This window comes from Galendromus occidentalis, unplaced genomic scaffold, assembly GCF_000255335.2.
Source record: "Galendromus occidentalis unplaced genomic scaffold, Mocc_1.1 scf7180000077495, whole genome shotgun sequence".
Classification (NCBI taxonomy): Eukaryota; Metazoa; Arthropoda; class Arachnida; order Mesostigmata; family Phytoseiidae; genus Galendromus; species Galendromus occidentalis.
The window spans coordinates 246,911-266,805 of NW_003805483.1; the positions used below are offsets into that span (position 1 = coordinate 246,911).

At 52.1% G+C, this 19,895-nt stretch overlaps 1 protein-coding gene across 1 annotated transcript in view; it reads left to right on the forward strand.

The window, feature by feature from the left end:
• The first annotated feature begins 278 nt into the window (after positions 1 to 278).
• LOC100905148 (tyrosine-protein kinase RYK-like) overlaps positions 279 to 19,895 on the forward strand; it is a 20,540-nt gene continuing 923 nt past the window's right edge. Inside the window, exons 1-6 of the mRNA XM_029112330.1 lie at positions 279 to 447; positions 16,331 to 16,537; positions 16,646 to 16,807; positions 16,933 to 17,055; positions 17,307 to 18,170; positions 18,201 to 18,315. Coding sequence (XP_028968163.1) covers positions 279 to 447; positions 16,331 to 16,537; positions 16,646 to 16,807; positions 16,933 to 17,055; positions 17,307 to 18,170; positions 18,201 to 18,315 — 1,640 coding nt within the window. The remainder of the gene's footprint in view (positions 448 to 16,330; positions 16,538 to 16,645; positions 16,808 to 16,932; positions 17,056 to 17,306; positions 18,171 to 18,200; positions 18,316 to 19,895) is intronic.

Here is a 19,895-nt window from a genome sequence, read left to right on the forward strand (position 1 = left end):
CGATCGCTTGTTCGCCCGCATAGACGAGTCTGACGGAGTTGCCATGAGTGCTTAGCGTCGTGACCAAGTTACTCTACTCAGGATACGCATGTTCTTTCGGAGTAGTGTTAATATGTGAAATGCGATGTGTTGACACAGAAAAAAATCCCTCAGAGCGGTGTCCTCCGCACGTGACAGCTCCAGTGTGGAAACCCGCATGAATCGAATGATTTTCGCTTCCGCGAGCTCCTTCGAGGGATAAACTTTGGAGGAAGCCTTGCACCCGTCAGAGCTCCATAATGAAGCGAATGTACAGACTGGGATTCCTACAGTGTGTCATCTTGTGCTTGTCGGCCTCATTGAATCTCTGCGAGGGAAGCGTGCGCAAGGAGCATAACAGAGGCGCGAAAAACGCCCATCACCTGTTCAACTTATATCTTAGAGAGGAGGAATCCAAGCGACTTCTCGGTAAGAAAAATCGCACGACGCGTTTTCCAGTCGACGCGATTCGACTATGGGAATTTTCGGTCGCCCGCCGAAAATAATGAGGACGAAAGAGAAATTCGACCATACAGGTCCCCCTCTCCTCTGACGAAGCGATAGAGAAAGACCCCGCAATTCCGACGGAAGTCGATTGAGGTCAACTTAGGGAAGAAATTTCCATCTGTTGAATGAGATCGCGCATGCCCACCGTGTGCGGCCTCTTAAGTGAGTTCGACTCATTTGCATATGGAGCGAAGATTTCGAATAGCAAGCAGATTAGCAGCATAATGCAGACGGACTCCTTCAAAAACTCGGAGTGAGGCTTTCCGTTGTCGTCGACAAGGCCCGGGAAATTGTCTGCTGCTCGCTGGCACCCCGATTTCTCTCCGATTCGGCCCATCTCCTATTGCGACCCCGCTTCCTCCACGTACAATCCCTCGCTCACCCGAATCAAAGCTTATGCGGGTGAGCAGTTCGAGAAGTGACTCATAACTAATCACCTCATTCAAAATCTCCTCAGCCTCTGTCGCTCCAATTCCGTAGGTTCTTTCGTTTGTGGACCAACGGAACTGTTGAGAGCCAGCTCTTTGAGTTCAACACTCGCACCTGGCCATATCAGCCCAGGCCAAGAGCTCGCGATCTGAACGGAGATTTCTCCAAAAGCCATAGGGCAAACTATTGAGATAGATAAAACGCCTCCGGACCCCGCTTTTTTGAGGGCTTATCATCATCCCCCATCGAGATATAGAGCTCATCAGCTCCATTCAGCGGAGTTACAGCACGTGTCCGCGAGTCACGTGATTCGTTGTGACTGCTGCCTCGGACAGGTGAACTTACGCACCGACTGGACTTGGACCCGAATTATTGGAGAATCTCTCAGGAATTTTCTGGTGCGTTCCCGGTCTCTGGGGGGAATTTTGGAATCAGTCCAAGGTGTGACTTGTCGGATTGGGTAACAGTATGTATATGTAGTATAGTATGTAATTCATAATGTTGATTTTTTCCTTGGATATCTGCATGCGGACAGTTTCTTGTATCCTCATTTCGCCTTTCCTGTCGACCGGTCTCCTGCGTATAAACTCGCGAGTCTGAGCTCCCTGTCGCTGTTGCGAAAAACTCCCCATCAGCTCTTAATCATAAGCTTTAACTCCACAAAAATCCTCGATAAGAACCTCGCTGGACTCCCTGTACACAACAGCGTATCCACAAGAGGGAGCTCGTAATTATATACGACCAGCGTAATCCGAATTTTCTCCCCTGCATCTTTTGGAGAATGTTTCCGTCTAGAGGCTTCGACGTCCGAGCGAGCGGGATTTTCCCGCGATGGAGAATTGCATCTCGGAAGGAGGTTGCGTCTTGGGCAGATCTTCTTCTGGGAAAAGGAAGAACGATTCGGAGAGCCGCCGCACGCTTCTGTTGTTGACCTCTGCGATATTATGAGCTCGGTGTCTTGCTGAACGAACGATGTAAACTTCGTGAATTATGGAGAGCAGCGATCCGGGAAGCTTCTCGGAGTTGTATTGCCAAATGCATACTCTGCCCTGAGGCGCGCTTTCTGTTGAGCCGAATCACAGCCGGATCAAGACAACTTGCTCCGCGAAGCGTTAATCTCCTTCTCTCCCTGCTATTGGAGTATTTTCATGCCGCTTCTCTCTGGGGAATGGGCGCCCGCTTGTGTTCCGGACGATAAGCAGCCAATAGAGTTTGCCAAGCACTTGGGGATTCAAATTGAGGATTAATTTTTGAATTTCCACCCGAGCGTCCCGCAGCTTGCCTTGAATGTACTGGTACGCGTTCTACAGCCGGCGGGACGATGACATTCTAACGGCGGCGCGCCGCGGCGACAAAGACGGAGCGAAGCAGGGACTCAGAAGCTCGCGGAGATTTGACGGGGGCCTTTGTCCTTCTTCGTTCCGGTTTCCCCTATTTGTTTACGCAGGTTGCGTAAGGTCAGATTCCGAACGAAGGTGGAATCGGAAAGAGATCTCAAAAACTCGACAGTCGGCGACATGCGCAACCGCACGGAAAGCTCCGTCCGGCCGCGGAAATCGTTGATTATCATCGACGACTTACTTCGAATTCTCGTCGAACGATCTGCGGGATCGAAGCGCGACTCGGCTCTTCTAATATGAACTTAGGGTTCGAAGCTGAGAGGAGTAGTGAATGGAGCGAGCAGAGCTACACCGGAGCGAGTCGACGCCTTCTCCCGTGGAATGAGATGAACGCAGAGGAACGAGACAGATAATAACGGCAACACGGAGCGCGAGCTCCATGAATGGGGACCGTCGGATAGTGTTGAAATGTGTAAGGATCCGACTCCATTGCATGACCGAAGTACTTCAACGGGCATCGCCGGCGCCGAATCTGCTGCCGACGGAACGCCTCAGTGCTTCCTTCGAATGGCCTCAGCTTCCTCTTCGGTTCCGCTCGCCCAGTCCGTTTCCGCCGGCGCGGCTGCCACCGCCGCCAGTGGAGTGTGGATTATTTTTAGAAGAAGGACTTTTTCTCAAGTTCCTTCGTTTTTAGGAAGCCTTACTCCAGGACATTGAGGACAAGTCGGGCGGAACAGAATCTGAAATACGGGCGTCCTATTTATCATCTACGCACTCTTCGGTGTCGGCCCGCTATGCAGGCCTTGTATTTGCAGTCATTGGCGTTTCCCTCCTAACTTTTCGGAGTCTCATCACGGGATGAGTGTAGTGAGCGAAGATCGCGTGCGTCGGAGCCCGCCATTTCTGTATTCCTCGGGAATCTCCTCCCGGGAGATCTGTGGGTTCGGTGGCCCGTTCGAAATATGAATATCCTTAATGATTAATAAGTAACTCATGAATAATTTGCTTATGTTCCCCGACGAGCGAAACGACGTCATTAGCGACGCTTCTGTCCCCGGGTCGATATCGATAACCAATGTGACCCTTAGTTCTGCTATCGCGCATTGAGCTTCGGCTATTCCACTTCCTCGATCGGCCGTCCTACTTGCTCGATCACGGCCGTTTGGGCTCACAAAGCAGTGAATGATCGCACACATTTACGCGGAGAAAGTAGCGGTCGCCGCCGCCGACGACGGCTCGCTCCCAGTTGGACGTCTTGCTCCCTGATACAAGAGCACAACATGTTACTAACCTCGAATGGAATCAAGTCGTCTATCGACTCTCTCTGCAACGACATTCGACTTCCAAGCCCCACAGTCGTCGGCCCATCAGAGAGCTCTGCGTGCCACACATCTCGAGCGATCGCCAAGCCAGAGCTGGGAATAAGTCTTGCGAGTGATATACAAGCAGAACGTGACATTAAAATGATGCTTACAGTTCTCAAATGCGCTTACTCTTGAGCGAGCGGAACGCTGAAAGGCTTGGATGAACCCTTGAGCTTTTGAAGCTCGGAAGTGATCTCAGTCTGAACTCGGCGCGCTCCACATTCGAGAATCCCGAGTCGGGTCAAAGTTCCGCGGAAAGCGAAAGCACTCGCTCGTCGTAGTTCACTAGATGGATTTGTGACAAGTCGTCGTCGCCGTCGTCCTTATGTTGATGTCGACAACGAGAACTCTTTCTCGAGCGAGTTTCTGAAAAGATTTCATTAGGAAGCGAGGCCACCCTTTGAGTTGCAAATATCGTCTATTTCCTCGCCGATGTCTTTTCGAGTCTTACCCGGTTTCTGCGAGCGTGCCGCATATTCGTCCTCTCGACCAGCTGGGCGAACGCACGTCTTTCATAAAAAGCAGCCACGACTCACCTCGCGCGTCTGGAGCGAGACTTACGTAGTACAAATCTTCGCGCCGCCCCTACAGAGGGCGGGGGATTCTACTCGTTTTCCAATTTCCCCACCTCCTCCCCTCAGCTCTGTTCCCGATCCTGGTTTGGATCTTCCCCGTGCGACGACGAGGAACTTCTCGAAGAAGAGAGCCCGGTGAAACAGCAAAGGTGGACGGCGCGATCTTGCTATCGAAGGTCCCGAAGGCTGACGGACGACAGCGATTCGCAGTCGAGAGATCTCCTCCGAGTCTCTCGGAGTACGATTCCGGATATTTTCTCCTTGTTTCTCTAATTTCCCGGCCTAACCAATTTTCCTTTGCGTTGACCTCCAGCTGCCCCAGGAGCGAAACGCGTGGACGTCTCCTGCGATATTCGTCGTCGGTTACTCCGTCGTCGATTTCTTGATCCTTCCTGCACGCTGTTGTCGCCACCCGTCACTCAGGGAGACCCGGGTTCCCCGGACAGTGGTTTCCGTACGAAGAGCGAGTTCCGAACAACAGGAGAAAATCTGGGAGTGCTTGCTCCGGATTGAGGAGAGGGAGCAAGTGGACCTGAAGGTTCTTGCTTCTTCCACGAATTCAGGAGAATCCGTGGAAGAACCCAGAGGTCCCGGGAAGGCACGCCGCGGGTTCTCCATAATCTCCAAGAATATTATCCTAATGGCGGCGCGGGGGTTCCGCTCCCACTCGAAGAAAAGTCTCTGAGCTGCCTTGAGTGCATCTAGCAGCGAGCCCAGATGATTGTCAGCATCTTACGCTTCCTCAGTGATTTTAACGGCCGACGCTTCCAGGAATTATTCACCTTCGAAGGCCGATTCGCATGCGGCTCCGTGAGATTTGCATCGAACCGCAGTGGAAGCACCTGGAGCACCACGGCGTACAAATCTGCTCGGATCCCAAGCCAGTCGCTTCTGGGTTGCAAGAGCCAAGGAAAAGAGTTCAGGTTTCAGAATATTACCGACCAACGTGCGCTGAATTCCTCGCGGGGAGCCGTTTTGCCATCGCCTGTTCTGTGCTCCTTTAGATACATTCTTCGATTGTAATTGAATCATGTATTTTCAAAACATCCTAAGTCCACTCCAGAAAAAAAGACGACGAAGTGAAACCTGTCTGTTGTTTCCCCTACTAGAAGATACCGATCCAGGCTTGTGGGGTCATTTGTGAACGCTCTCCGCGAGGGCTTTGAAAATACATGATTCAATTATTCCGCTTTGATTCGCTCCGAATATACCCACGCGGACGCTTGAGGAAACCCGAGCGTACTCTTGCCTCAGTATTTCCGGATCGATTCCGCTATTTGTGAAGAACTTCCATGCGCAATACAGGGGGTTTCAGACCGGGGACTTATTGCGGAACCTCGGACGGATACCGACAGAGGAGAGTAATGCAGCTGAGACGATGTAAGAAGCTCTCGAGCGCCGCGCATACACTCGAGTATAAGTGAATGAGAAAATACGCCACGGGTATCCCATTTGAAATATCTAAGCGGTCGGCTCTTCAAAACGAATTATTCGGCTACATAATACATATTGGAGAAAGCTCGCGGGACCGGCGGGGGCCAAGAGCTCAAGTGGCTGAATCTGTTCCCGTAGGTTCTTCTCTGCGTGGATATCAGATTACGATTCCTCGCTCACTCGCTCCGCGTAGCCGCATCCCTGGGGACCCCAGAGAAGAGTCCAGTTGATCCGATGAAAGCATTTTTACGAAGATCCTCTAAGATCCGACGGAGTTGGTGAGTCGATGAAAAGAAAATCTTCTTGCTTTCGGGAAGAAAGCAACGGGACGATGGAAACGGAAAATATAAGCCTAACAAATCCGTTGGAGGATCGCTCTAAATCTTGGGCATTGTCGATTCGCTTCAAGTGATTCTCTTGATCTCCCCATCGATACTGAGTGAGAGAGTACTCTGGAGCGGAGCCCGGCCGGCCCGATCGATTGAGTGAGATGTTCGTCAGATCCATGGGAGCTCGGGATTCTCCAAACGAAAAATTGAGATCCTCGCGATTTCGGCGCTACCTGCTCCCGACGCAATGGGATCCTGATATTGTCGACTCTCTGTTTACCGCTGCCGTGGAACCCCAGATTTCGGGGTTGCTCCTGCGTTTCCATCGCGAATCAGCGATCGTTCAAGCTCAAAGCACTCGGAAAAATGGACTAAGCATGCGAAGGATTAGCGGGGAGCCGATGCCGCCGCCTCCCCTCAAAGCGGATGGCGCCTGCGAAGAGCATTCGACCTGCGGCGAATTATTCAGAGGAGCGCATAATCCGTAGAGGGGAATTTGTCAAAGAGCCAAGCGACTCAATCCAACTGCGTCGAGGCGGAGGGGTCAATTTTCGTGAAGTAAAGGTGAACAGAGCCGAGATGACTCACAGTTGAGCACCCCACGAAGCCCCCGGTTTCCGCTCTCTGCAGCCCTCTTCCCTCTCTGCCCAGGGTCCGCCCCCCGCTGCAAACACAAGAGAATTCCATCAATCACGATTTGAGCCACGGCGAAGACTTCACGAGGTTTTAATAAATTCGCGTCCGGAAACTCACCAGCCGAGAAAGCTCATTAGAACGCGATCACTCGCTGGTCCTGCCACGGCTTATGACTAAGACTGCGATTGTTCCCCCTCTCTCAGCCGCTACCGGCATCTCCCGCTTCGTTCTCGCGAAATGTAGCTGCAGCAACGGAGCACAGAAGTCCGAGTGTAAGGCGCATAAACATCGAATATACGATGCTCCGTGTGAATCCGACCGAAACCGTTTCAATTTCGCGACTCTTGCAGTTTCATCCTCCGCTCCCTCAATTAGCAGCGACGTGGGACTCCGTTTGCTCGCGCCAAATTGGCAAGAACCGAGACACGTCCCGGAAGACCATCGACCGAATTCGGAATTCGTGACTATTGCGCGCCTTACGTTTTCGAAGCCGTACATTTTCTTAATGCTTGGGATGTCATATCGAGACCGGCCGTAGTAATTAGGCGGAATGGTTTGTGACTTCATCTCGGAGTGCCTCGAGGCTCTGTCTCTTGATTGTGCACAATTATTACAATCCTACTTCGTTTGCCGCTTCGACTCACGAGCGCTGAATGCTGAGGAGTTTTTCTGCCTGAAGTTCCTTCCTCATTTCGGACCTCGCCCCGGGAAGTCATCGGAGCCGCTGCGCTTATTCTTGGCGGCATTGCTGTCTCAACGCTTGGCTGAAAAAGTTGCCGTTCTCGAATCCAAGTTTTTCCCCGCGTTTTTCCGATACTGCTCGACGACGGCGTCTCCAGCTGCAGAGCCCCGGGCATGATTCGCTCCGTCGCCGGGAAGCGCTTGGTAGCTGCAAAAAATTGAGAAATGCCTCAAATTCTCCAGGTCAGGACAAGCCGGAACGTTTGTTGTATCCGACCGGATCGAGTTCATGAGATTCCTCCGGACGAAACGCCGCAGGCTTCACGCGGCCCGACGCAATCGTGTCGCTAGGGATCTGTTCTGATTTAAGAAAAACTAAATCAATCGGAAGGAGCAGCTGTTCGGCTGTGAATTGAGGCCAGCAACTGCATATTCCACCCGCGGCCGGATTCGGACCGCGTTTACGGGATGCTTTGCAAACCTCCCGCGAATTCTCAATGAAACCTGATCGGGTACCCTCTTGTCCCTGAATCGGAACGCATGTTCCGGGCTTATTCGAAGTTATCTCAATCGTTGAACGCTCCTCATTCCGGAGAGCGGATAAGTTCTACAAAATCATCCGCCAAAGGATTCCAGCGGGAGAGCCTGAAATCCTATGGAGATCTTGTCCGAATCACCGAACGCAGAATGCGTACGCAGCTCAGACATTGTACCCCGCCAAATCGGTTTTCACGGCTATAACGGCTTCCGCTGATGAAGATCGATAGAGCTCAAGGCTTATCGAAGTTGTTCGAAACCTTCTCACCGAACACTGAGAGCTTCGATCGTATCCCTGTTGTATTTATCATCATCTATGAGGCGAGAAAGTAGACAGTCATCTAGTGACTGGGCTCCCTGGCACCCCGGCAAAGTCTCCATAAATACACTTCGCCCAGGAACATGACGGCATACACCTCGTAGATATGTATGTAATTTTTTCGCCATTTATCTTGCATTGAGCTTAATTAGATCAGGGCGTGGTGCTTGCCTCTATTCTTATCGTTTAAATATCCTGCGGAGCAGCCTCAGATAAGCGCTCGAGTAAAAATGAAGCTCGTATCAAGTACGAGAGCGTCCACGGCGCCGGCGCGGCTTACTTTCGCTTTCGGAATGAGAGTTTATGTTCCGCAGCAGTTCCGGTGCGGAATTTCGCCGGAAGAGTCCGCAGTTCCGACGGAGGACAAACGCATCATGCATCTAGCGCTTCGCAGTACTGCAAGATGTGTGCATTGAAGTTGTTAGTTTGCTCCGCTCTCTGCGACTTCTCGAGAAGTTTCTAGCGCTAATTGCGAGACGACTTGATTCCGCAGCCGGGAATGCGTTTCGAGAGAGTTGGAGGAATTGCGAGCTCGCGAGCAGAAGAACCGAAACGACCCGACTCGGCTTCAGAGCGAGAGTTATTCGCGGTAAAGTACGCAGGTACGCCAAGTATCCGCGATTCTCGGTACCAGATGACAGTCTGGCGGTTTGTCCTTCGGACCAACATGACGACAGCGGAGCGTTCTCGGGGAACTCGGAGCAGCGGTGGGAGTCGGACCGAGGCAACAGCGAGTCCAAGACCCAAAAATACATCGAGGAATGCAAACACGACGCAAAGCGAAATGTCGGCGGGGAAGCACCGGATACGGGTGGGAATGCGTGTGGGTTGCGGCTTGCGGCTCCAAAGTAGCTGCTGCCGCTCGCCTGAGTCTCTGCCCACCCAGCCGTTGCAGCTGCCAACGAAAAAGCGAACTGACTGGCGAACGAGCTGGCAAGCGAGCAACCTACCGGTCGACCGACATGGCGCAACACTAGACTTGATGCGCGCCGTAATTCACACCAGGAACCACTGCATAGCAAACAGTTTGCCCTGCACAGTGGCAACAAAAAAAATCGCAATGCTGTCTACGATTTGCACCACGGATTTCAGAGAGATCCCATCGCGTTCCCGAAAAGCGTCGCAGCTCGAACACTTTGGTCTGATTTCGTTGTTCAATACATGCATTGAATCAGTGTTCGTCCGAAGTTTCCGGGTCGAAGTTCCCATAGCTGATATTCCAGTCGAGCATGTGGCCCCAGAGGAATCGCTCCGATGCGCGAACCCCTCGACACATGCGCTCGTGGGGAAAGCGAAGGAATGGTCATGCTGATAACGTTGAATCGGAATGAATATTCTCCGAGCAGCTGTCTCATGATTGCGGCCCGTATATTCCATGCTTCGAAGCTTAACTCATCTGCATCTATGCTGTCTGCCGATATCAATCCCGTTGCTTTCGGGACGAACGGATAACGGCGAACCAGAGCCGAACCGCACAGCCTTGAAGTCCGCGGCAGCTTGTCAAATTGCCACCTCACCTTCACTGATCGCTGACCCCGTGGCACGAGAAAGTAATGGGGCCGTCCTTCGAAAGCACTCTGCCGCGAGGCTTACCTCCTCTTCGCTTCGGAGGAATGACTCATCTGCGAGGAAGCCAAGATTTTCACGAATGATTTACTCTTCCTGCTGGGGTGGCTCGGTCGTTCGTACTCGGTCTGGGTTCAAAGAATTCCGCGTCGCTGCTTGATCGAATCCGAGTTCCCCTCTGTCGTGGCTCTAACTCGCCCCACGGAAAAATGAGCAAGGATTTCTCGTTCGTCTTGACTGCTCGCGTTTCTTCAATTTCGTGGAGGTAAATCCCTTGATCGATGGTATAGCATATCCTTTTGTCTCATCAAAGAGACGATGATGAACTCTTCGAGTCTAGGGTTCTCAGCAGTGATCATCAAACTATCCGAGCGGAGCTTCGTAACTACATCCCAGATCAAAGCATAAATGCCTTGAGGGCGGCGGCGCGGCGTCTGATGGGGACAAAAAAACAGGAATTCGAGGCAGAACCGTTTCAAAAGGTAGCGGCAACGGCTTGCGCGTCAGAGTTGATTCTGTTGCCAGTTCCGCCGGGGGAGAGGAAGATGAAAAAGAGAAAAGGCGGAAGGAGGTGTCGACAGGAGCGCTTCGATTTAGGAGCGAGACAAGAATTCAGGATATTGCTTTGCATTGCGACCTCCCGACGACCGACCGACCGGCCACCCGAATGAATGAATGGAAGAAAGAACCACCGGACGCTGTGAGAATCGAGACCGAGGAAGCTCCCTCAACACATAGAATTCTCTGACGGTATTCCTGATTGGAGCAGAGCGCGATGATGACTGTCGGCACAACCGAGGGAACGAACTTTACGGCCTCAGACTGCCGTGCAGACCGTGTCATTTTCTTCCATAACCGGCGCTCCTTCGTATAACGGGATACGCTGAAATTCTGACTTGATGGACACATGACAGCTTGAGCGGCTCTCCCAAATGTCCACCTTGCAACCAGACACTGAGGATGGCCGACCAACGTCAACTTCCGTTAATCACGCTCCGCAAACGCTTCGCTTGAGATCAGATTTCAGATCCGCTTCCGCCGCCGAGCGTAACCGGGACCGGCAGAATGGATGCTTCGCCAGTTTGGCCGAAACGAGAGTCCTTTCCTGCGCCTGCACTGCAAGTCAACGAGAGTGCCGAGAGTGAAACATTTCAGGGATAGCCACGAAACGAGGATGCTTGAGTGCTGTCTTTCAGCGCCATGGCAGAGACTGCTATTGTGTTTTCGTCGATGATATTGCAATCTGTTGCAGTCATCCCTCGGAGCGAAACCGCTTCAGATATTGAGATATCTGCGGTTTGATTCGGCGAGCGTGGCATCGAAAGTGTCGTGCGAGCGTTCATTAGGCCACTTATTATCTAGTTGTCCCCGGGCAAAGTATGTCAGTCTGGAACTCGGTCGAACGAGCTCCGAGCGCAAAAGTTTCAGCACAGAACCGGGGACTTCATCACTATTCGGGAGCGCACCGGCGGAGAGAACGTTGTCCGAAGCTACGAATGGTTTTTCCCTGTGAACAAAAAGCGAAAAATCAAATTGAATCGGGACGAAGATTGTAGCTCGAAACGCGAGCGCAGAGCCGAAGTCATTTCCTTTTGAATGTACCCGGGGAAATCGGACATCTGACAAACGCGGGAAAGTGTTCTAATGGCCCGTGTATTTCTTTTCATCCGGCCGCTAGTGTTCGTTCGTATCCCGAGCTGCCCAAACAGGTTGAGGAGTCTTGAATCGCCGATAATTATCGTTGGACGAGTGTCGCGGGGCTCGTGCAGCTCTCATTGAGTGGGCCGGTGAAAATGATCGAAGGCCACGGGTTCCTCATCCCCATAAGAGTGGAATTCGAGAATACTCATCGATATGGATGCTGTAATGCTCTCAGTCAGAAATGTGTCTAGCTGTAATTTCTGCATTATCGCCACAGCCTCGATTCGCGTCGTCGGCGTGGTCGGGTATCGATAATCGCAGATTATCTCTCCAGTGGGGCTTCAGCGAGGATACGGGCGTTGTATAAGTTCGCTCGAGAGATTGATGGACGTATTAACTTGGCTCGGGCGAGCCTTGCCGGTTGCCGCCTCCTCGGTGGCGGTGATGCGGCTCGGTGAGCAGCTATGACGATTGCTCCGGCCGAATGAGAGACACTTTCCTCAACACAGAGTACGGTGAGGATGCGCCGATGCGTCGTGCCGGCCTTGCCCACAATGTGTGCGAGCAATAATTCTCCCGCAAGTCTTCGCGTCATCGATGCGCTTCCCGATCTTCGCTGCGAGGAGAGCACCGAGAAGGGGATTCAACAGACGTCTGTGATTGTACCGATGCAGTCGACGATACAGCTCATTTTCTCCACAAACGTCGCGTTACGAACGACGCATTGTCGAAGGACCCGACTGACTGACTGACTGAGTGCACAACCACCGCAACGCCACTCAGCGACGAATGTACTGCTGGTGAAGGAGAGGCCTCGTCGAGTGTCGCCGCATGATTCTGACACATATCAAAACGAAAAGTATGTTCACACCCGGAGTTGAAATCCAGACCGCCAGTCGACGTATAACGCGGCGTATAAATCGGCGGTCGCCTCTCACATTTCTTCATCTTCGCGCCTCATCACGGAGTCGGTTTGCGTCCAAGGCCGTCTTCTCGCTGTTCCAGGCGGTTGCCTGACCGGCTCGCCCGCTGGACGGCCGAGGGACGAACTCGGTTGCATCCTCTGAGAGGCTGTTTCGTCGACACGCGGTGTAGCCCCCATATTTCACGTCCAAGATGGCAGCGTTTCGCAGCACTTGGCATCAAGACTCAAATGACCTCTCCTCGGTCCGGCAGGTCGGTAGAACCGTCGCCGGTCATCAACTTGGTACACTTAGGCGAGCCGCGTCGCCGACGGCTCGTGCTGTAACGTTGGGGCGAAAACGAGAACCGCTGGCAGCGCTCTAGTTCCGAGCCGAATTCGCATAGCAGCGAGGCCGCGGGAGTAAACGAGCCTGAACTGGAAAACGGCCTATAGAAATGCCCTTCCGGGTGTCATTATGAAAATTGACTCGCACAGCGTCGGAAAGCTGACTGACTGTGAGTCGGAGCACCGTCCATTTGGACTTTAGACGGAAGAGATCTCCGAACAACAACTCGTCTTACTGATGATGTAAGCTCCGCCTAATTTCAAACCATCACGAGTCCGGTTGCGTGGTAGCTCCTGCCTACATGACGTCGACCTGTGGGGGAAATTTCGGGCGCTCGGTGCTGGAGGCAATCCAGGAGCGGCTTGAGTGAAATTTTTGGTTCTTGGTGTATGCGGAAAACTCAAAGTTAAATCCGGTAATTCGCCCTCACGATACATCCTTCCCCTCTACCTCTCATTGCTTCCGCTCGAATCCCGTAGGAGTGAAGGGGGGTAATTGTGAGGAAATTTCACGTGTTTCAAGAACTCCATAACAACAAGAGTGAGTGCAATGCCATCCTTATGTGCTCCTCGGTTTAGAGAAGTTTTGGGCGGGTTTCCCTCGCGAGAAAAGAGAATAAACCGAAATAGCCTGCAGTGGATGGCGAGGAGCTTGTAAACAAAATGTATCCGCTATTTAGGGGAGGCTTCAGGCGACTTTGGACGCCGGCTGGGGTGTTCGTTCAGTAATGGTAACTGCGGCCAGGGAGTACACAGAGGAGGGACTAAATGGTTCGGAAGAAATGCTTGACGAGCTCTCGAGCCCGCCACCGCCGCCGTCCCCCGCTCTGACTGAGAGTCAAGGGCCCCAGGCTCCATGGATGGGTCCTTGACAAGCTCTGACGATCACACTTACCAGTTTTTACGGAGCCCGCTGAAGATTCAAGCTTCATCAAACCCGAAGCTATTCGTAAGAATTATGTATCGAACAATTTTATACCTGGACCGATCCTTAGATCAGCCCCGTTTCCTCGGGTCCGCGTATCCCGAGAGGTCGGTGGAACGCCGAGACCTGTGGGAAGGAACTATCGATGAACTCCGGCGGAGACCTGAACCTCATGGCGTCCGGAATCGGAATCCGAGAGATACCGAATGCTCTGTGTCGAGCTCGAGAAGGAGCACATCGAACGAAAGCTGAGCATCCGACTGGCTGAGGATCGCGGGAACCATCTCCAGACGCGCACCACCCATCAGCATCGCGGGGTCGAATCTCGCTCAATTCCTCACACGTATGACAATCGTCGCCGACGTCGAGTCGCGAAAATTATCCGGAGGTCTTGCCCCTCGGAGAAGTGAGACGCGAACCCTCCTGCTGCAGCTAATAGGTAATCTCCTCCATCCATTTAGCCTATGCGTCTTGATCGACAGACTTCATTCGTTGATGGAAAACGCTCTGACGTGGCTTGAATTTGACGCACGAAGCCTTTCAACGCCCTCTGCGTATTGCATCATTTCCAAAAATCCCTTATTCTCCATTCAAAACCGCTGCTGGGAGCTGAGAGGCTTGTGAGCGGCTGCCGCCACCGCCGCCGCGTCAGGGAGCCGTTCCATAAGGGTGCGTGCCGGCGTTCCGGGGAGTGTATTCGGCTCACGTAGTCCTCCAGTCAGCGGGTGATATCGATGTACGAGGACAACTCGCCCACCCACCCGCTATCGGTGGTGGCATTTTAAGAAAAACCGCAAAACTTCCCTTACACTGCAAAAAGCCCCACAACTGATTGCAATGGGAGTTCGGGAACTGACGCTCGAAGCGAAAGCTTCGTTATCGGAATTCTTCCCGCCATTCATGCCGTCGAGGGAGAAGAGGAAAAAAAACATTTTGTTCGGATGCCGCGGATGCGCTCTGCCGTAAATCTGTGGACGAGTCGACGTTCTTCAACTCCGATCGAAACACTTTGATTGATCCCAGCGTCAACCCGCCCGACGAGGAGAAATCCTCAGTCAGACCTATCGGAATTCTTCATCGGGAGCGACTGAAAATCGATGGGCACGTCCGACGATCCTCACGAGTCACGAATCGAGGTGTCGATCGGAATCCGTTTTCTGAGTTTCCTTCTCAGTCCGCAAAGGCTCAGACTGCGAGATGGTAATTTTGAACACAGCCGAAGGTCATGAGAGTCAAGGAAACAAAATCTCGAACGGGCGAAAGTCGATCGAGATCGGAGCTGCAGTGGCAGGCTCGGAATCCGATAATTTCAGCGAGAGCTCATCCGACCCTCCATGTCGTTGAAGATCCATCCTCCGATTGAGGTCTCGAGATGATATTTACACCCTTTTTCTCGAACGCCGATAGAGGAACCCTGAATTAGGGCTCGAATGGAAGGCGATAATTCGACGGGTCCTCTCCGAAATTCTCGAGAGACCTCGATATCATGTGATCTATTGGATTGATGTTCCGATTCCTGGGGATACCCCGATAGATTTCTGCAGGGATTTCCCGTCGTCGACGGGGAAAAAATCGTAGCCTTGCAAAAGGAGTTCCAAGGCGGCTCTGGATTCTCTGTCGGTGGGTCGTACATCCATTCCGAAGGGACAAAAACAATCGGAGGCGGAGAAGACCGAATTCGGGAAATACGCCTGACATGCGATCGCAGAATGGCTCGGTCAAGTAAAATCGGAGCGATCGGTCGCGCAATCGAGGAGAGAACGCGTGCGACCCGGAAGATCAATGACGTCGGGGGTGCTCGAAAGGCATTTCGCCAATCATAGCGCTCGAGAGATCGGCGCTCTTCGATCCACAATGTTTGCTCCAGAGAAGCAATGTTCACTGAAACCAATTCCGTTGGCATCGCTTTTGCCATCAAACGGCCCGGGGGGAATTGTGGAGCTAGGCGGAGGGAGACACGAACAAGCAAATCGTGTTTGCCCATCCACTCAACGAACAGACACAGAGAAACTGACAGACCATGAGAGGAGATGCGAGAGATAAGGAACGAGACGACTCGGTGACATCAAGATGTTGTCAACGTCTTTTGTCAACTTGCCTTTTCCATTCCCAGGCCAACTCGGGTGGCCAAAGGACGCGTCCCGGAATGAGAGGAGAATATCGGTTGGAAGGAATGCGAGATTCTCGGAGGAAAAACAGTTCGAGAATACTTTTTCGTTTGCCGTGTATCGGTCCACCCGGTCAGGGAACAGGACTTCCAAGCGTGCAGCGAGCAATGGATTGCCTGCGGAGGTCTCGCCTAGTAATGAAAGTCATCTTAATAGCAGAAAGCTGGTCTGCGGTTTCATCACCGAGTCCGTCTCCACTCCACGGCAGCACTCGGTCATTAGAATAGAAAAGCACTGAACGCTCAGTTGCGTAACCACAGGTTGTTGGCAGGTTGAGGTGACAGGTCGAACTCATTAACTTACCCCACCTACCCATCCCACCCGCCCGCCAGCCACCTACCGGTCCCCCGAGGGGCGAATAAGCCAACAAATAGCCCCGCCTACGTCATCATCAACGGCACGTAAATGTAGGGGCAGCGTGGCAGCGTCAAGTAATGGAACACGTTCGGCTCTAAGCTACGAATCGCACTGGCGTGATTGCTTCCCGCGAGAAGTATGCGAGAAAACCGAAACTGCATCAATGAAGCTGCTCTCGTCGCTCAATTGGCTGCTCGGTCCTCTCTTCATCGAATATTCGATGTTCCCTAAATTCTTTCGGAATTCCCCTTCCAGGTATTGACGTTGCCCTGTACTATGTCAGAGACGGTACCATGAACGATTATGCGCTCAAGTTCCCGGTGCCGGTGCCGGGCAACATGTCACAGATGGAGTTCACGTGGCAGAACCTTCGACCACAACAGCCGCTCTCGTATAAAATTGATACTACAACCGATAACGCTGCCGCTATGGCGCTGCCAACATTGGACATCCCGCTCACCGGTAAGAATTATTTCGCGATCGACCTCTCGAGTCGGCGCCGCCGCTGAACACGCTCATTTTCATTCACTCGGCGATTTCGTGGAGAGAAACGACCGGATTCTTGACCAGGTGTGATGCCCAGCGCTGCGCCGTCGTCGTTCACGGTTCAATTGTGGTGCACTGGAGTCAATAACGCGGAAGTTCGGCTGTCGATCAATGTGAACATCAGCAGTGCCGGCGATAAGGCCCCAACCAACATTAAGCTTCTGAGGAAAAAAGTCTGCTTTCGAGGCATGTATGAAAAGCATGCTTGATGGACTCTAGTTGCGGAAGAATCCGAGAAAGAAGCAACAGAGGAAAAAAACTGATCCACTCTGGGAGCTGTCATTACGAATTTCCTCCTCTCCGCTGTGCAGATGAAAGGAGCGATGCGGCAACGCGACTTGCGCCTGTCGCCAATGAAGATGAAGAGGAGTATGAGGACGAAGAGAGCCTTGTTCCCGAAAATGGAGGATCTACAGGATCTCCGATGGTCATGGGTAAAACTTTTGAAACTTTTCTCTTTTTCCCAATACGGAAACGGGAAGCTCGGCTATACGAGATGTCGATTTTCCGGCGGGTTTGCACCCTTGTTGTATTGGGAGCTGAACTCCGAGCCGAGCCTCCGAAAATCGACCTTGGGAGTACGACTCGAGCCAGAAGCTGATCTTCGCTCATGAAACGGTTCAGGCAGATTACTTATTATCATTGAAGGGCCAGGAGCTCACGACGAACGATTTTCGTTCCCCAGATGCGTCGACGTCGTCGGAACCCGATGGTGACGATCCCATGGTCCTCTACGCCGTCGCCGGTGCGACGGTCATGCTCGCCATGGCAGTCATGCTTGCCACGGCAGTATGTTATATCAGGACCAAGACCCTACAGACTCTTACACAACAGCAGGGCAACGTGATAATACAGGCGGCCGCTGATAAATACCTCCAGGAATGGATCACGGCTAGTTCTACGCTGCAGCTCAAAACCCCTCAGAGCAGTCGGATCTACGGCAATCTCTCATCCAATATCGATCTCTCGCTGACTCCCTCGATGGCGCAAAAATTGATCCGAGTTCCTGGAAGTCCGGTTGCGTCGACGATAGCTTCGTACTCCCCGTTCCGGAAAGCCAGTCCGCCTCCATTAACTCCCTCGCCAGCGCCCCACGGAACCCATCGATCGCTCGTCGTAAACTACTCCACCGGGCAATACAGTACCATCTACGACACTTACTCGAACAGCGGAAACTCGGTCCTATCCGAACAGCTCGTAGAATTGGCGGTTTCCTCGCACCGTTTGAACATAGTGAAACTCTTGGCAGAAGGAACCTACGGCCGAATGTACCAGGGACAGTTGAACAACGGGCTGCTGCCGGACTCCGGATCCCAGCAGGTTCTCATAAAAACGATCACTGATCTCGCCACCAAGGATCAGAAGGAGGTGTTCATGCAGGAAGGCATGACGATGATCGGTATGGACCACGCTAACGTGCTCAGCCTCCTCGGGACCTGTCTGGACGCCGCCAACGGCCAACCGATCCTGATATTCTCTTATCCTAACAAGATCCATTTGATCACTTTCTTGCGGGCCTGCAACAAGTTCGCGAAGCAGACGCTCGACGGTGGTAGCGAACGCAGCCGCTCGGAACAAGCACGGTGTCTTACCACTCAGAATCACATTGATATGGCGGTGCAAATCGCCGAGGGACTGGCTTTTCTGCACCGCCGCTTCTTTCTCCATAAAGACATTGCAGCACGGAACTGCATGTGAGTACCACGGCCGTCGGTGACAGTCTTCGCACTTTCCACTTTTTTCCGCACCATGAGAGATTCGAACCCGCAGCAGAAAAAAATTACTGGCGTTTCGCGAGAAGCGACTCGCGAGTCATGAATATCATTAAATCAAACGACATTGTCTCCGTCATCTCTGTCCCTTCAGACCGGGCGCATCCGTGTCTCGCTCGAATGTACACTTCCGCCGACTGTTCCGCAGTTTTTAATTGAATCGTTTATTTTCGAAACATCGTAACTCCACTCTGGAAAAACACCCAAAAACAATCTTCCCCCTGTAGTTTATCCCACAGGATACCGATCCTGGCTTGTGGGGCCATTTTCGAAAGCTCTTGGTGAGAGCTTTCAGAAAAAAAATATAACACCGCCCTCCCTCTCCTTCTGTGGCTACACGCGGAGAAATGAGTCTTTGGAGTTACGATGTTTTGAAAATAAACTTTTTTTCAAAACTCAGGAATCTTTATCTCGCCGTAAAAACGTCCAGGATCATCGTAGGAGGCTGTTTTTTTTTCAAAATGTAGCCCAGGTCCTCAGCTTTCCAACGAGGCGCCGCACGACCCTATAGCTCCATTCAATCAAAAGTTACGGGCGTTTTAAGAATGGACCAATCCCCATAGACTTAACATTGACCTCCGATCTGCAAAATGACTTCTCTCCCATCATGCTGTAGGAGAATATACTGAAGATGAGAACGGATTGAATGAGAGAAAGAACGCACCAATCAATGAGGAAAACTGAAGTTTATTCATTTAGCCCTCGGAATCATACTCCGAATCATCACCCAAGTCCAGATCGGCTCTGGATGCGAGTTCATCGTAGAACTCCTGGTATGGCTCTGGGATGAACTTGCGGAGGCTCTGAATGTCCGCAAGTTTTTGTTTTTTGATGGACACCCCTCTCTCTCCATATAAAGATGTCGTAGGGAGTGCCGGGGGCACAGCCGTCTTGGCCAGCAGGAATGTGATCCCCGAGCATCAAGCATCTCCGCTGTGAAAGTCGGTCGGGTGTCCATGCCTTTCGGTTCCCCCAATGCGCGCCTCGCGATGGCTTTTCAAATCACCCGCCATTCGAGAAAAAATCATTGGCGTTTGAATCAATGTTAAGTCTATGGGGATTGGTCCGTTCTTAAAACGCCCGTAACTTTTGATTGAATGGAGCTATAGGGTCGTGCGGCGCCTCGTTTGGAAAGCTGAGGACCTGGGCTTCATTTTGAAGAAAAAACAGCCTCCTACGATGATTCTGGACGTTTCTACAATGTTTTTGAGGGAAGGGAAAAACCCGTCCTGGAAAATTCCGTGTCAATGTTAAGTCTATGGGGAGTGGTCCATTCTTAAAGTGCCCGTAACTTTCGATTAAGACTCATTTCTCCGCGTGTAGCCACAGAAGGAGAGGGAGGGCGGTGTTATATCTTTTTTCTGAAAGCTCTCACCAAGAGCTTTCGAAAATGGCCCCACAAGCCAGGATCGGTATCCTGTGGGATAAACTACAGGGGGAAGATTGTTTTTGGGTGTTTTTCCAGAGTGGAGTTACGATGTTTCGAAAATAAACGATTCAAT